Source organism: Somniosus microcephalus, chromosome 20 (assembly GCF_052327205.1).
Source record: "Somniosus microcephalus isolate GS21.2 chromosome 20, FLI_Smic_1.0, whole genome shotgun sequence".
NCBI classification, from domain to species: Eukaryota; Metazoa; Chordata; class Chondrichthyes; order Squaliformes; family Somniosidae; genus Somniosus; species Somniosus microcephalus.
In genome coordinates, this window is record NC_141006.1 from 70413593 (window position 1) to 70428505 (window position 14913).

The window sequence follows — 14913 nt, forward strand, 5'->3', positions numbered from 1 at the left end:
GGGTGTTGTTAGTAACTCTATTCCTCAATCTGAGACCGGGTGTTGTTGGTGACTCTATTCCTCAATCTCAGACTGGGTGTTGTTAGTGACTCTATTCCTCAATCTCAGACTGGGTGTGGTTAGTGACTCTATTCCTCAATCTCAGACTGGGTGTTGTTAGTGACTCTATTCCTCAATCTCAGACTGGGTGTTGTTAGTGACTCTATTCCTCAATCTGAGACCGGGTGTTGTTAGTGACTCTATTCCTCAATCTCAGACTGGGTGTTGTTAGTGACTCTATTCCTCAATCTCAGACTGGGTGTTGTTAGCGACTCTATTCCTCAATCTCAGACTGGCTGTGGTTTGTAACTCTGTTCCTCAATCTCAGACCGGGTGTTGTTAGTAACTCTATTCCTCAATCTCAGACTGGGTGTTGTTAGTAACTCTATTCTTCAATCTCAGACTTGGTGTTGTTAGTGACTCTATTCCTCAATCTCAGACTGGGTGTGGTTAGTGACTCGATTCCTCAATCTCAGACTGGGTGTTGTTAGTAACTCTATTCCTCAATCTCAGTCTGAGTGTTGTTAGTGACTCTATTCCTCAATCTCAGTCTGAGTGTTGTTAGTGACTCTATTCCTCAATCTCAGACTGGGTGTGGTTAGTGACTCTATTCCTCAATCTCAGACTGGGTGTTGTTAGTAACTCTATTCCTCAATCTCACTCTGAGTGTTGTTCGTAACTCTATTCCTCAATCTCAGACTGGGTGTGGTTAGTAACTCTATTCCTCAATCTCAGACTGGGTGTGGTTAGTAACTCTATTCCTCAATCTCAGACTGGGTGTTGTTAGTGACTCTATTCCTCAATCTCAGACTGGGTGTTGTTAGTGACTCTATTCCTCAATCTCAGACTGGGTGTTGTCAGTAACTCTATTCCTCAATCTCAGACCGGGTGTTGTTAGTGACTCTATTCCTCAATCTCAGACTGGGTGTGGTTAGTGACTCTATTCCTCAATCTCAGACCGGGTGTTGTTAGTAACTCTATTCCTCAATCTCAGACTGGGTGTTGTTAGTGACTCTATTCCTCAATCTCAGACTGGGTGTTGTTAGTGACTCTATTCCTCAATCTCAGACTGGGTGTTGTTAGTGACTCTATTCCTCAATCTCAGACTGGGTGTTGTTAGTGACTCTCTTCCTCAATCTCAGACTGGGTGTTGTTAGTGACTCTATTCCTCAATCTCAGACTGGGTGTGGTTAGTGACTCGATTCCTCAATCTCAGACTGGGTGTTGTTAGTAACTCTATTCCTCAATCTCAGTCTGAGTGTTGTTAGTGACTCTGTTCCTCAATCTCAGTCTGAGTGTTGTTAGTGACTCTATTCCTCAATCTCAGACTGCGTATTGTTAGTAACTCTATTCCTCAATCTCAGACAGGGTGTGGTTAGTGACTCTATTCCTCAATCTCAGACTGGGTGTTGTTAGTAACTCTATTCCTCAATCTCACTCTGAGTGTTGTTAGTGACTCTATTCCTCAATCTCAGACTGGGTGTGGTTAGTGACTCTATTCCTCAATCTCAGTCTGGGTGTTGTTAGTGACTCTATTCCTCAATCTCAGACTGGGTGTGGTTCGTAACTCTATTCCTAAATCTCAGACTGGGTGTGGTTAGTAACTCTATTCCTCAATCTCAGACTGAGTGTGGTTAGTAACTCTATTCCTCAATCTCAGACTGGGTGTGGTTAGTAACTCTATTCCTCAATCTCAGACCGGGTGTTGTTAGTGACTCTATTCCTCAATCTCAGACCGGGTGTTGTTAGTGACTCTATTCCTCAATCTCAGACCGGGTGTTGTTAGTGACTCTATTCCTCAATCTCAGACTGGGTGTTGTTAGTGACTCTATTCCTCAATCTCAGACTGGGTGTTGTTAGTAACTCTATTCCTCAATCTCAGACTGGGTGTTGTTAGTGACTCTATTCCTCAATCTCAGACCGGGTGTTGTTAGTGACTCTATTCCTCAATCTCAGACTGGGTGTTGTTAGTGACTCTATTCCTCAATCTCAGACTGCGTATTGTTAGTGACTCTATTCCTCAATCTCAGACTGGGTGTTGTTAGTGACTCTATTCCTCAATCTCAGACTGGGTGTTGTTAGTGACTCTATTCCTCAATCTCAGACTGGGTGTTGTTAGTAACTCTATTCCTCAATCTCAGACTGGGTGTTGTTAGTGACTCTATTCCTCAATCTCAGACTGGGTGTTGTTAGTGACTCTATTCCTCAATCTCAGACCGGGTGTTGTTAGTGACTCTATTCTTCAATCTCAGACTGGGTGCTGTTAGTGACTCTATTCCTCAATCTCAGACTGGGTGTTGTTAGTGACTCTATTCCTCAATCTCAGACTGGGTGTTGTTAGTGACTCTATTCCTCAATCTCAGACTGGGTGTTGTTCGTGACTCTATTCCTCAATCTCAGACTGGGTGTTGTTCGTGACTCTATTCTTCAATCTCAGACTGGGTGCTGTTAGTGACTCTATTCCTCAATCTCAGACTGGGTGTTGTTAGTGACTCTATTCCTCAATCTCAGACTGGGTGTTGTTAGTGACTCTATTCCTCAATCTCAGACTGGGTGTTGTTAGTAACTCTATTCCTCAATCTGAGACCGGGTGTTGTTGGTGACTCTATTCCTCAATCTCAGACTGGGTGTTGTTAGTGACTCTATTCCTCAATCTCAGACTTGGTGTGGTTAGTGACTCTATTCCTCAATCTCAGACTGGGTGTTGTTAGTGACTCTATTCCTCAATCTCAGACTGGGTGTTGTTAGTGACTCTATTCCTCAATCTGAGACCGGGTGTTGTTAGTGACTCTATTCCTCAATCTCAGACTGGGTGTTGTTCGTGACTCTATTCCTCAATCTCAGACTGGGTGTTGTTAGCGACTCTATTCCTCAATCTCAGACTGGCTGTGGTTTGTAACTCTGTTCCTCAATCTCAGACTGGGTGTTGTCCTCAATCTATTTTTCCTGCCTTCTATACAGTTTCAACCCTACTATGTACAGCATGTGGGCACTCTAATGCTTTGACCATGCTTCTGATGACTATAAGGTGATTATACCTGTCATCTGTTTCCACACCACTTAAGCATCTGGTCCTTCAAACTTCTCATTTTGTGTAAATTATAAAATTAAGATATTTCATTCTCAGCAGTCTGCCTCAATCTAAATGAGCAGCCATGCCCGCAAATACGCAAATCAAATGGAAGGTGTCCATCAGATGAAGTCTTACCCTCCCGTGCTGTGTATTCATTGTCTTCAATAAGTCGGGCAAGGCCAAAATCAGCAATCTTGCAGCTGAGATCGTCAGAAACCAGGATATTTGCTGCACGAAGGTCTCGATGGATATAGTGTTTATTTTCAATAAAGGCCATTCCCTCTGCAATCTGTTGAAGAAAGTCATATGTACGAAAGGCTGATATTTAAGGATATTTAGTAGATGAGAATCATATATGTATAACTTCAAGTGTAACCATTGACCAAATAATATTACCCATAATTACTCCTGGGTAACTAGAAAACTTGTTCAAAATGTAGCTGCACAGTCAAAAGCAGTTTTGACTAAGTTTTGATAACAAACAACCACAGACTGCGAGTGAAGGTTAAATCATTAATTAACATATTATAATGCTGCATAGAACTTAGAATTCGCTTAACAAAACTATAAACAAGATAACACTGAACATGGCAAAGTTGGTGGAAAAATACAGGAAAGGCGGGATGCTACCTTAGTCTGAGTGACAATGGTATTTTGGCCATTAGAACCAATTAAAAAAGGTGATTTTGTTAAAAACCATATATGGACACTGGCCAAACAAACTTTTGATAAGAAAAGGGTTTAAACATCGATACCCAAAGAACAACTTCACACAGACGTACTGCGAGGACAAAGGAACAGACTTAAGACGACATCATCTGTGTCCGAGAGGTTCCAGAGACCAAGGGCTGCGAGCTACTCGTTAAAACTATCGCCTAATATTAAGTATATTACGCTGTATACTTAATAAATCTTGATCTATTGCTCAAACATACTGGCAGCTGCCTATTGGTGTCTTGTCCAAGAACTCAGAGATCTATAAGATCTTACAAATTGGCACCCTTCAGATGAGACAAGACAAAGCGGCTAGTATTGTGTAATAGATCAGACCTCGAAAGTAGCTTCCTGATCAGCTGCTGCTCTTGAGGCGGAATAAACCCCATGGCGAGTGGGAAGTGCCCGTGAATTGCGTGCCGATAGTTATTGATGTTAGAGGTCTGTTAAAATCACCAAATGGCTAGTAAAAGTTGTGTTAGTGCATATAAGAGTAAGTTAGACAGAGGCGCCTGTGCGGAGAAAGTGCAAGTATTATTGACGGAACGTTTAATCAAAGGAGACCGAGTCCCCTTTGAAAAAGTGATAAACTTTATTCCGGAAAGCCTGTCTCAGAAAAAACACAATGGGTTAAGAGAGAAACGTAGCCAGGTGGTTAAGCATAAAGTGCAGGAGAGAGAGGGAGAGATAAAGAAGGAAAAAGATCTAATTTGCAGGCTAACCAATCTGAAAACTCAGCAAAGGAAGGGAAAAAACAGGGATTTGGAAAGCCAGGAAAAGCTGCTGAGAGGCCGATGTAAAAAGAGAAAAAAAAAAGAGAAATTTAAAGTTTTACCGACATGGAAGATATTAACATCTGTGCCGAGACAAATAAAACACAAGATTGCTGAATGAATGGAACCTTAAAAAAATGCTGGAGTTTCAGTTTGTATGAAAATGTGTGTTAAAGTGTGAATGTTTTCCTGACTATGAACGTTTAAGAAGTTACAGTATTTCTTTTATCTGAAAAGTCTGTCTTTAAAAGAAAGATTCTGTTACGTGTGGTTTAACTCCACCCACTTCTCTGTGTTAAAAGCGTTTAAAAACTTTTGTCTTGTCTTGGATTTTGGAAGGTTTAAGAATGCACGAATAAGATTGTGCCACAATAATTGGGAAAAAAAACTTTGAACTACAATTTAAGTTAAGCTGGTGTGTAAAAACCGAGAAGAGCAACAACAAGTTTGTTTAACAAAAGATTAAGTTTCAGTCTAACATTTAACCTTGGAGTCGCGGTTGCTATGGTGAAATCTTCCAAAGCAGTTTGATTTGATTTGCTTAAACACGAAAAACTAATTTTTCTCCAGTTATATTCAATGTTTTTATAGTATTTTGGAAAGACATCTGAAGAAAGGACAATAAGAAATATAACGTAATTTACTGGTTCTGCAAGCATGTGCTAGTTTGTTTTGTTTTTTCTGTTCATGTTTAGTTAAAGTGTGAAAGTCTTTTTTGATCGGGAAAGTTTAAAAAAATTTACGTGAAGTGATGCAATTGCGTGCGCCTGACAATGTTTCGCTCCGCCTTCTAAAAACCTGCAAAGGAGTTAACTCTTTCCACTGACAGCTGTTTAAGTTCACCAAGCAATAACTTTAGTATGAAATTTAAAGATATTGGACATTATTAAATATAATTTTCTTAATTTTAAGTTAATATTTCCCCACAGTGACAGAAGGAAAATTATGATTTGATAAATTAACCCCTTGGCTCTAAGTAGAGTCACAATGGATTATCTTCTTTTGTTATATGGAAGTTACCTTGTAAACTAATTGCAGCACTTCTGTCTCTAATGTTAAAACACTGTGTAAGCCACCTAGCCTAAGAATCACTTGTTTCTGAAATTGGAAATGGAAGATAAATTGATAGAAATGAAATTGAACATTGACAAAACCTGTCAGTTCAACCATACTGCTTGGATTTTGGGATAATTTTGTAATAACAAAATGGACTCAGGCACTATATATTGGGTTACTTTTGGGAAAATAAAAGATCCTCTAAAATAATGATAAATAAAAAGTGTTAATAACTTGGGCCAAGTGAGAATGTTTGATCTACGTTTTCAATCTTAAATATTGTACTGGACAGTAAAGTTCCTCCAGGGCCCATGTATGAGATATGAATGGTAATTAATGGGATGTGTAAAATGGAGAGAGGAAGTGATTGAGGGTGTGAGATAGAAACAGGAGAATTACACCACCAATTGGGAATTTTCCAAACTTTCTAGTGAAAGTCAGGAAAGTGTAGTTAAGATTAGTAAATTGATAGCTTTCTCTTGGAGACATTTGTGTCCCTGCCTATAATGAACTTTTTAAGAAAACTGAATTTGATAGCCTGGCCACTACCCAAGACCTCGGGACCATACAGAGGAAGATGAGCAAAGATCTTTAGATGACTACAATCTTTTGATAAGATCACCTGAAAGCCCAAGAAAGGCTTGTATCGGATGGCATGTGTGGCATGATAGTGAGATACCGGTATGAGTGTACAAATGTGATTTGTTACGTATGAAGTAATTACCATCCAGGAATGTGTGGTGAGTTTACACTGAAGAACGGGTCTCAGACATGCTCAGTTACTTGACAACAGCAAGACATGAAATGGTTAATGTGGCTCAGGAGAGCGAGACAACTTTTAAAGCATTGACACATACTCCATCGAGAAACTATCTAATTAATGAAACAATCAGAATAGAGTTAAACACACTGGTACCTGTTAGAGGGATTGAAATTGAAGTTGAAGTGGAGAGTCACATGGAATTTGGATTGGGACAATTGAAGGCCAAGGAGAAATCATATTTAGTAAGAATTATCCACAAGATGGATACGAGTAAAAGAGAGATCTGGAGAATCTTTTAAATCCATGATTTGTTGATTAGATGTTAAACTGTAATGTCGCTTGAAGTGATTGTAAGACTGAATTTAACTGTGACTGTAATAATTGTGTTTTGTAGGTAACAGAGCGTGGGGAAAAACCAATACGAATCCAATATGAGGTGATTTTGGTGGTGCCTTCTGTGTCACTACTACTGAAATTACCATGCTTTACGGGTCTAACAGGACCTGTCCCAACAACCAACACGTTTTTAAGTATGAGCTACACAATTGTGTGGCACAATTCAAATACTCGGATACGACATTCCCCTGTTGTTTGAGGGTTTCAGTGAGTTCATGATGCAACTGAACTCCTTCCTAAAGCATTTTTATGTTTTGGAGCAAGACAACTCGAGAATAGATATTGAAATTGACAGCATAGAGGAAAACTCACATTGGTGGAATATTGGACTTAATGCATCAGCACGTCCTTAGGTTCGTATTATTTCACACGCTCTGGTAGTTATCCAACTTGTAATGATAGTGTATTTGATATATGTAATGTGTGGAGTAAGACTTTGGTACATAAACCAATTGTGTACTCATGCCCATGACTAACCAGCACTAACAAATTAATTGAGCACACCGAAAGAGAAGATCCAAAGCAATTTAGAGGAGACTCCAGGCGGGGTAACATCAGGAAAGATAGAAGAAACAGAGGATAACCCAGGCGGGGCAGAATTGAAACACCGGAACAGTGAATTGAATTTAAGTAAGGGGTCAGATCAGGGCCGTTACTGCCAGAATGTATGATGCAGCAATAGGAGCAGGGGGCGGAGGAGAAAGGATAGACTGGGACGCACTAGAAGGCAAGACATATCAGCACGGCCGACATGATGGTTGGGGAGACCCCGGGGTGTCCTCCATCCATGAGGATAGGGGCTCGGCCCCTGTGAGTGTCATAGTTAGCACCCAGGCCTATAATGAAAAGGGGGATAAAACCTCATTTGAGAAGCGTTCCGTTACCCTCAATTAGAGGACTCCGATTTGCAGCAACACTCGTCAGAGAATAGATTGAAGTAGTCGAGGAATCAATGTTTAAAACATTTCATCCTCGAGGTGGGGACTTGTACGAAAGGCTGATATTTAAAGATATTTAGTAGACGAGAATCATATATGTATAACTTCAAGTGTAGCCATTGACCAAATAATATTACTCCTGGGTAACTAGAAAACTTATTAAAATTGTAGCTGCAGTCAAAAGCAGTTTTGACTAAGAGTTGATAACAAACAGCCACAGACTGCGAGTGAAGGTTAAATCATTAAATAACATATTATAATGCTGTATAGAACTTAGAATTCGCTTAACAAAACTATAAACAAGATAACACTGAACATGGCAAAGTTGGTGGAAAAATACAGGAAAGGCGGGATGCTACCTTAGTCTGAGTGACAATGGTATTTTGGCCATTAGAACCAATTAAAAAAGGTGATTTTGTTAAAAACCATATATGGACACTGGCCAAACAAACTTTTGATAAGAAAAGGGTTAAAACCTCGATACCCAAAGAACAACTTCACACAGACGTACTGCGAGGACAAAGGAACAGACTTAAGATGACATCATCTGTGTCCGAGAGGGTCCAGAGACCAAGGGCTGCGAGCTACTCGTTAAAATTATCGCCTAATATTAAGTCTATTATGCTGTATGCTTAATTAATCTTGATCTATTGCTCAAACATACTGGCTGCTGCCTATTGGTGTCTTGTCCAAGAACTCAGAGATCTATAAGATCTTACACATAGTTCAGATGGGCATCTCATTGCTACGGTGGGAACTTAAAATGACAATGTTGATTTGTTTCTCAATCGAAGCTTCATTTATCTTCAATTAAAATGCGTCTAAAGGGTGAAAAGTTTTTAAAAAGTTTAAATCTACTGCAGATTTTAAATCAAATTGTAAGTGATATTGCAATTTACCTATATGAACAAAAGTGAAAGTTTGATGAAAAATAAAGTACATTTTAGGCTAGACACATTACTTTGTTGATCATGCACCTGAACATATTAAGGTCACTCTTCTATTTGTTTGATCATGGTGCTTGCTCTGAGCCTCCATTTCAACTTAACCCCTCTTGTCAACTCTGTGCTTGCAATTCTACTCCTCTATGTCTGTAATTTCAGCCATCCTTGCTCAATCCATGCCCCCAATTAATCTTAAATAAATACAATTTAACCATGAAGTGTACTGCTCATTTTGTTCTTGTTTGTTAGAATAGTGATGTTAATGACTTAAATACACAACCATCAAGACTTTGATTAAGGACATAAGAACATAAGAATTAGGACCAGGAGTAGGCCATACACCCCCTCTAGCCTGCTCCGCCATTCAATAAGATCATGGCTGATCTCCGACCTCAGTTCCACTTTCCCGCCCGATCCCCATATCCCTTAATTCACCTAGAGTCCAAAACCCTATCGATCTCAGCCTTGAATATACTCAACGATTCAGCATCCACAGCCCTTTGGGGTGGAGAATTCCTAAGATTCACAACCCTCTGAGTGAAGAAATTCCTCCTCACCTCAGTCTCAAAAGGCAGACCCTTATCCTGAGACTATGCCCCCTAGTTCTAGACTCTCCAGCCAGGTGAAACAACCTCTCAGCATCTATCCTGTCAATCCCCCTCAGAATCTTATATGTTTCAATCAGATCTCCTCTCATTCACAGAAATCACAGAAACCCCACAGTGCAGATAGAGGCCATTTCGGCCCATCGAGCCTGCACCGACACATATCCCACCCGATCCCCGTAACCCCTACACCAACACATATCCCACCCTATCCCCGTAACCCCACGTATTTAATCCCCCTAACACTAAGAGTCAATTTATCATAGCCAATCAACCTAACCCGCACATCTTTGGACTGTGGGAGGAAACCGGAGCACCCGGAGGAAACCCACGCAAACACGGGGAGAATGTGCAAACTCCACACAGACATTCACCCGAGGCCGGATTCGAACCCGGGTCCCTGGCGCTGTGAGGCAACAGTGCTAACCACTATGCCACCGTGCCACTCATTCTTCTAAACTCCAGAGTCTATCGGCCCAATCTACTCAGTCTCTCATCATAGGACAACCCGCTGATCCCAGGAATCAATCTAGTGAACCTTCGTTGCACCGCCTGTATAATCTGAAAATAGTTTATGCAGTAATCTTTTTACTGCTGTCGTTTGATGCCATCTGGCACGCTTTTTAATTGCTAATGTATTCTGTAACTAACGGGAGGAGGAGGCTCCATGAATATCCCCATCCTCAATGATGGTGGAGCCCAGCGCGTGAATGCAAAAGACAAGGCTAAAGCGTTTGCAACCATCTTCAGCCAGAAGTGCTGAGTGGATGATCCATATCGGCCTCCTCCTGAGGTCCCCACCATCACAGAAGCCAGTCTTCAGCCAATTCGATTCACTCCACGTGATATCAAGAAACAGCCGAGCGCACTGGATACAGCAAAGGCTATGGGCCCTGACAACATCCGGGCTATCGTGCTGAAGACTTGTGCTCCAGAACTAGCCGCGCCTCTAGCCAAGCTGTTCCAGTACAGCTACAACACTGGCATCTATCCGACAATGTGGAAAACTGCCCAGGTATGTCCTGTCCACAAGAAGCAGGACAAATCCAATCCGGCCAAATACCGCCCCATCAGTCTACTCTCAATCATCAGCAAAGTGATGGAAGGTGTCGTCCACAGTGCTATCAAGTGACACTTACTCATCAACAACCTCTCACCAATGCGCAGTTTGGGTTCTGCCAGGACCACTCAGCTCCAGACCTCACTACAACCTTGGTCCAAACATGGACAAAAGAGCTGAATTCCAGAGGTGAGGTGAGAGTGACTGCCCTTGACGTCAAGGCAGCATTTGACCGAGTGTGGCATCAACGAGCCCGAGTAAAATTGAAGTCAATGGGAATCAGGGGGAAATCTCTCCACTGGCTGGAGTCATACCTAGCACAAAGAAAGATGGTTGTGGTTGTTGGAGGTCAATCATCTCAGCCCCAGGACATCGCTGCAAGAGTTTCTCAGGGCAGTGTCCTAGGCCCAACCATCTTCAGCAGCTTCATCAATGACCTTCCCGCCATCATAAGGTCAGAAGTGGGGATGTTCACTGATGATTGCACAGTGTTCAGTTCCATTCGCAACTCCTCAGACAATGAAGCAGTCTGTGCCCGCATGCAGCAAGACCTGGACAACATTCAGGCTTGGGTTGATAAGTGGCAAGTAACATTCGCGCCACAGAAGTGCCAGGCAATGACTATCTCCAACAAGTGAGAGTCTAACCACTGTCCCTTGACATTCAACAGCATTACCATCACTGCATCCCCCACCATCAACATCCTAGGGGTACCCATTGACCAGAAACTTAACTGGATCAGCGACATAAATACTGCGGCAACAAGAGCAGGTCAGAGGCTAGGTATTCTGCGGCGAGTGTCTCATCTCCTTACTCCCCAAAGCCTTTCCACCATCTACAAAGCACAAGTCAGGAGTGTGACTGAATACTCTCCACTTTCCTGGATGAGTGCAGCTCCAACATCACTCAAGAAGCTTGACACCATCCAGGACAAAGCAGCCCGCTTGATTCACACCTCATCCACCACCTTAAACATTCACTCCCTCCACCACCGTCGCACCGTGGCTGCAGTGTGTACCATCTACAAGGTGCACTGCAGCAACACGCCAAGGCTTCTTCGGCAGCACCTCCAAAACCCACGACCTCTACCACCTAGAAGGACAAGGGCAGCAGCCGCATGGGAACACCACTACCTTCAAGTTCCCCTCCAAGTCTCACACCATCCTGACTTGGAAATATATCGCTGATCCTTCATCGTCGCTGGGTCACAATCCTGGAACTCCCTCCCTAACAGCACTGTGGGAGCACCTTCACCACATGGACTGCAGAGGTTCTAGAAGAAGGCAGCTCACCACCACCTTCTCAAGGGCAACTAGGGATGGGCAATAAATGCTGGCCTTGACAGCGATGCCCATGAACAAATAAAAGAAAAGTATTTGCACAGCATACCAGCGACATCTAGTGTTTGATAATTGGTAATGCAGGACTTCTTTTTATCAAATACTCTGTGACCTGTTAAAATTGATTATTCTCTTTAGCATTCTGGAACTGATCTTTTAAAAAAGAAGAAAAACATTCTTGGGATGTGGGCGTTGCTGGTAAGGCTGGCAATTATTGCCCCTCCCTAGCTGCCCTGGAACCAAGTGACTTGTTAGGCCACTTCAGAGGGCAGTTAAGAAGAAGAAGGAAAGACTTGCATTTATATAGCGCCTTTTACAACCCCAGGACGTCCCAAAGGGCTTTATAGCCAATGAAGTACTTTTTGAAGTGTAGTGACTGTTGAAATGTAGGAAATGCAGCAGCCAATTTGCGCACAACAAGCTCCCACACACAGCAATGTGATAATGAGCAGATCATCTGTTTTTGTTATGTTGGTTGAGGGATAAATATTGGCCAGGACACCGGGGATAACTGCCCTGCTCTTCTTCTAAATAGTGTCATGGGATCTTTTACATCCACCTGAGAGAGCAGACGGTTTAATGTCTCATCTGAAAGACGGCACCTCCGACAGTGCAGCACTCCCTCAGTACTGCACTGAAGTGTCAGCCTAGATTTTTGTGCTCAAGTCTCTGGAGTGGGACTTGAACCCCGACCTTCTGACCCACAGGCGAGAGTGCTGCCCACTGAGCCCCGGCTAAGTGAAGTCAACCATATTGGTGTGGGACTGGAGTCACATATAGGCCAGACCAGCTAAGGATGGCAGGTTTCCTTTCCGAAAGGGACATCAATAATCAGTTGGGTTTTTACAACAATCCAATAGTTTCATGGTCACTTAAAAAAAAAAGTGGTGCTAGCTTTTTATTTCAAAACTTTAAAAACTTTTTGGCATGGTACATGTTCTCTAGATTACTCTGGATTACTAGAGTGCAGACCAGTAAGATAACAATGACACTACCACACCCTTAAGCAGGCAACTCAGTGCTAGCTTCTTAGAAAATCAACTTGTAGTTGAGGACTGTTTATTGTGCTATAACATAGTCGAAAGACTAATTGTGATCATGTGGTTTGACTCTTACAAAGCACGGTTTTTCATACCGACAGGTGTCAATGCCATGTTGAGCTTTTAGGAAAGTTAAAGTTTATGAAAGTTGAAAGTTTGTGTGTCTGCAGGAAGTCTCACAAACCCACAGGGCTCGTTCACACCCAAGAGCATTCTTCAGTGACACCAGGTGGATCGGAACCTTTACACACCATGCTTTCGTTAAGTCTACTTAAACGTGGCAAATTCTAGAAACACAAATCATTACTTGTTAAATTCTATGATACATATAATATATGTGTATTTAAGGTAATTGCTTAAGTGTGTGGTCTTAGGAAGATTTTGACACTTCGGCCCAATGAGGGCCTTTTCAACTGAAGGCAGAGTCTGTGGGATGAATAAAGGTCAATTGGGTCATCATATCGAGTGGATTAATATGACACACAGCCCGTCTCCAATCTTATTCTTCAACTCCCTCTTGCACATTCAATCGCACATAACATCGTCCGGATCTAAATCTTGGTTTGCAACCCTTTGTACATTCCTGTACAGGAATTCTGACAAAACTCCTTTTTACAAGGAATCTGTGGACTCAGGATTTGGCCACACGAAGCAAATCATCTTCCACGATCCAATAAACACAAGTGAGAAGTTTACTCACAAACATTTCGCTCGTGGTTATTTCATTCTAAAAATCTTTTTCACTTGTTCCTGATTCAGTTCAAAAGAAATTATTTACTACCTTTTCCTTTGCTTACTCCCTTCATTATTCAAAAAAAGAAATCCCTGAATAGTACAACAGTTTTAGTAAGTAATTCAGGCCAGTAACAGAGTACAATTATCCATCGTCACAGTCCACTCTGAGCTTATGTGAATGCAAAGCTTCTGTATTGGAATTGGGGGTATGAGGCTGGCTAAGTATGAGACAACAACGACTTGTATTTACATAGCGCCTTTAACGTAGTAAAACATCCCAAGGTTTTGAGGAGTGTCTTAAAGGAGGCGGAGAGGTTTAGGTAGAGAGGCGGCGAGGTTTAGGGAGGGAATTCCAGAGCTTAGGGCCCAGGCAGCTGAAGGCGCGGCCACCAATGGTGGAGCGATTATAATCAGGGATGCTCAAGATGCCAGAATTAGAGGAGCGCAGATATCTCGGGAAGGGTTGTGGAGCTGGTGGAGATTACGGAGATAGGGAGGGGCGAGGCCATGGAGGAATTTAAAAACAAGGATGAGAATTTTAAAATCGAGGCGTTGTTTAACCGGGAGCCAATGCAGGTCAGTGAGTACAGGAGTGAGGCAACTGCTAAAAGGTTTTATTAGGTCTAGCCCCCTATTTCAGAACATAGAGCCGACATTCTTACACTACAGACTTAGTAGATAGCTTCATGCACAGTCCCTTTCCTTAAATGTTCCTAGAATTTGAGTCTCTATTGGAAATTAGTGTTTACTTGCCAGCAAGCTAAATCATAATGTTGTATTTCGATGATTTAATGTTTATCGACTGTCATACCCATTATTCTTGTGCTATTTAAGTGTCAACAGCAATATTGTCTTTTTACCTACTCTGCCCTTTCCCTGTGCTGTATTACAAGCCGAGATGCTCACGCACCACGACCTCAGTGAGTAATGTAGCCCATCCCTCTTGACTGTAACATAATAAAGAAAGACATCAGTCACGCTGAACTCGGCTCTGAGCTCAGTCTTGTCGTCTCGTGTTCCTTTGCACTCATTTTATGCATGTGCTCTTTTGCTCATGTGCTGGTTGTTCTTCGAACTCTCGCACACCACATAAAGACTGGATGCCTTTAATATACTGTGCACTTCTTTGCAATGTGTTTTTAAAACATTGTGCATTAGTGCGGGTGCGGTGAGCGTTGTTAAGTTTACCCAGCTTTACTTAACATTTAAATGCGCAACGGGATGTGGTTGAGGTTCTTGATGGCGCTCAACATGCCATTGTTTAGGTTTTTATTGATAATATATTGTTACTCCCCAATCATCGTTAAACAAAGTGGAGACCGCCTGGTCATGCAATCTATTTAGTATTGTAGAATCAAACCATAGGCTTCCCTCGTGTAATGGAATTAAGAGCACTCAAAGCCCATTCTGTAGAAAAATAAATTGTTGAAATACAAA

General features: G+C 42.0%; 1 protein-coding gene across 1 annotated transcript in view; it reads right to left on the reverse strand.

The window, feature by feature from the left end:
* The window catches only part of LOC147103395 (proto-oncogene tyrosine-protein kinase LCK-like), a 183434-nt gene that overhangs the window by 44676 nt on the left and 123845 nt on the right, over positions 1-14913 (reverse strand). Inside the window, exon 12 of the mRNA XM_085962951.1 lies at positions 3248-3401. Within this exon, the coding sequence (XP_085819077.1) occupies positions 3248-3401 (154 nt within the window). The remainder of the gene's footprint in view (positions 1-3247; positions 3402-14913) is intronic.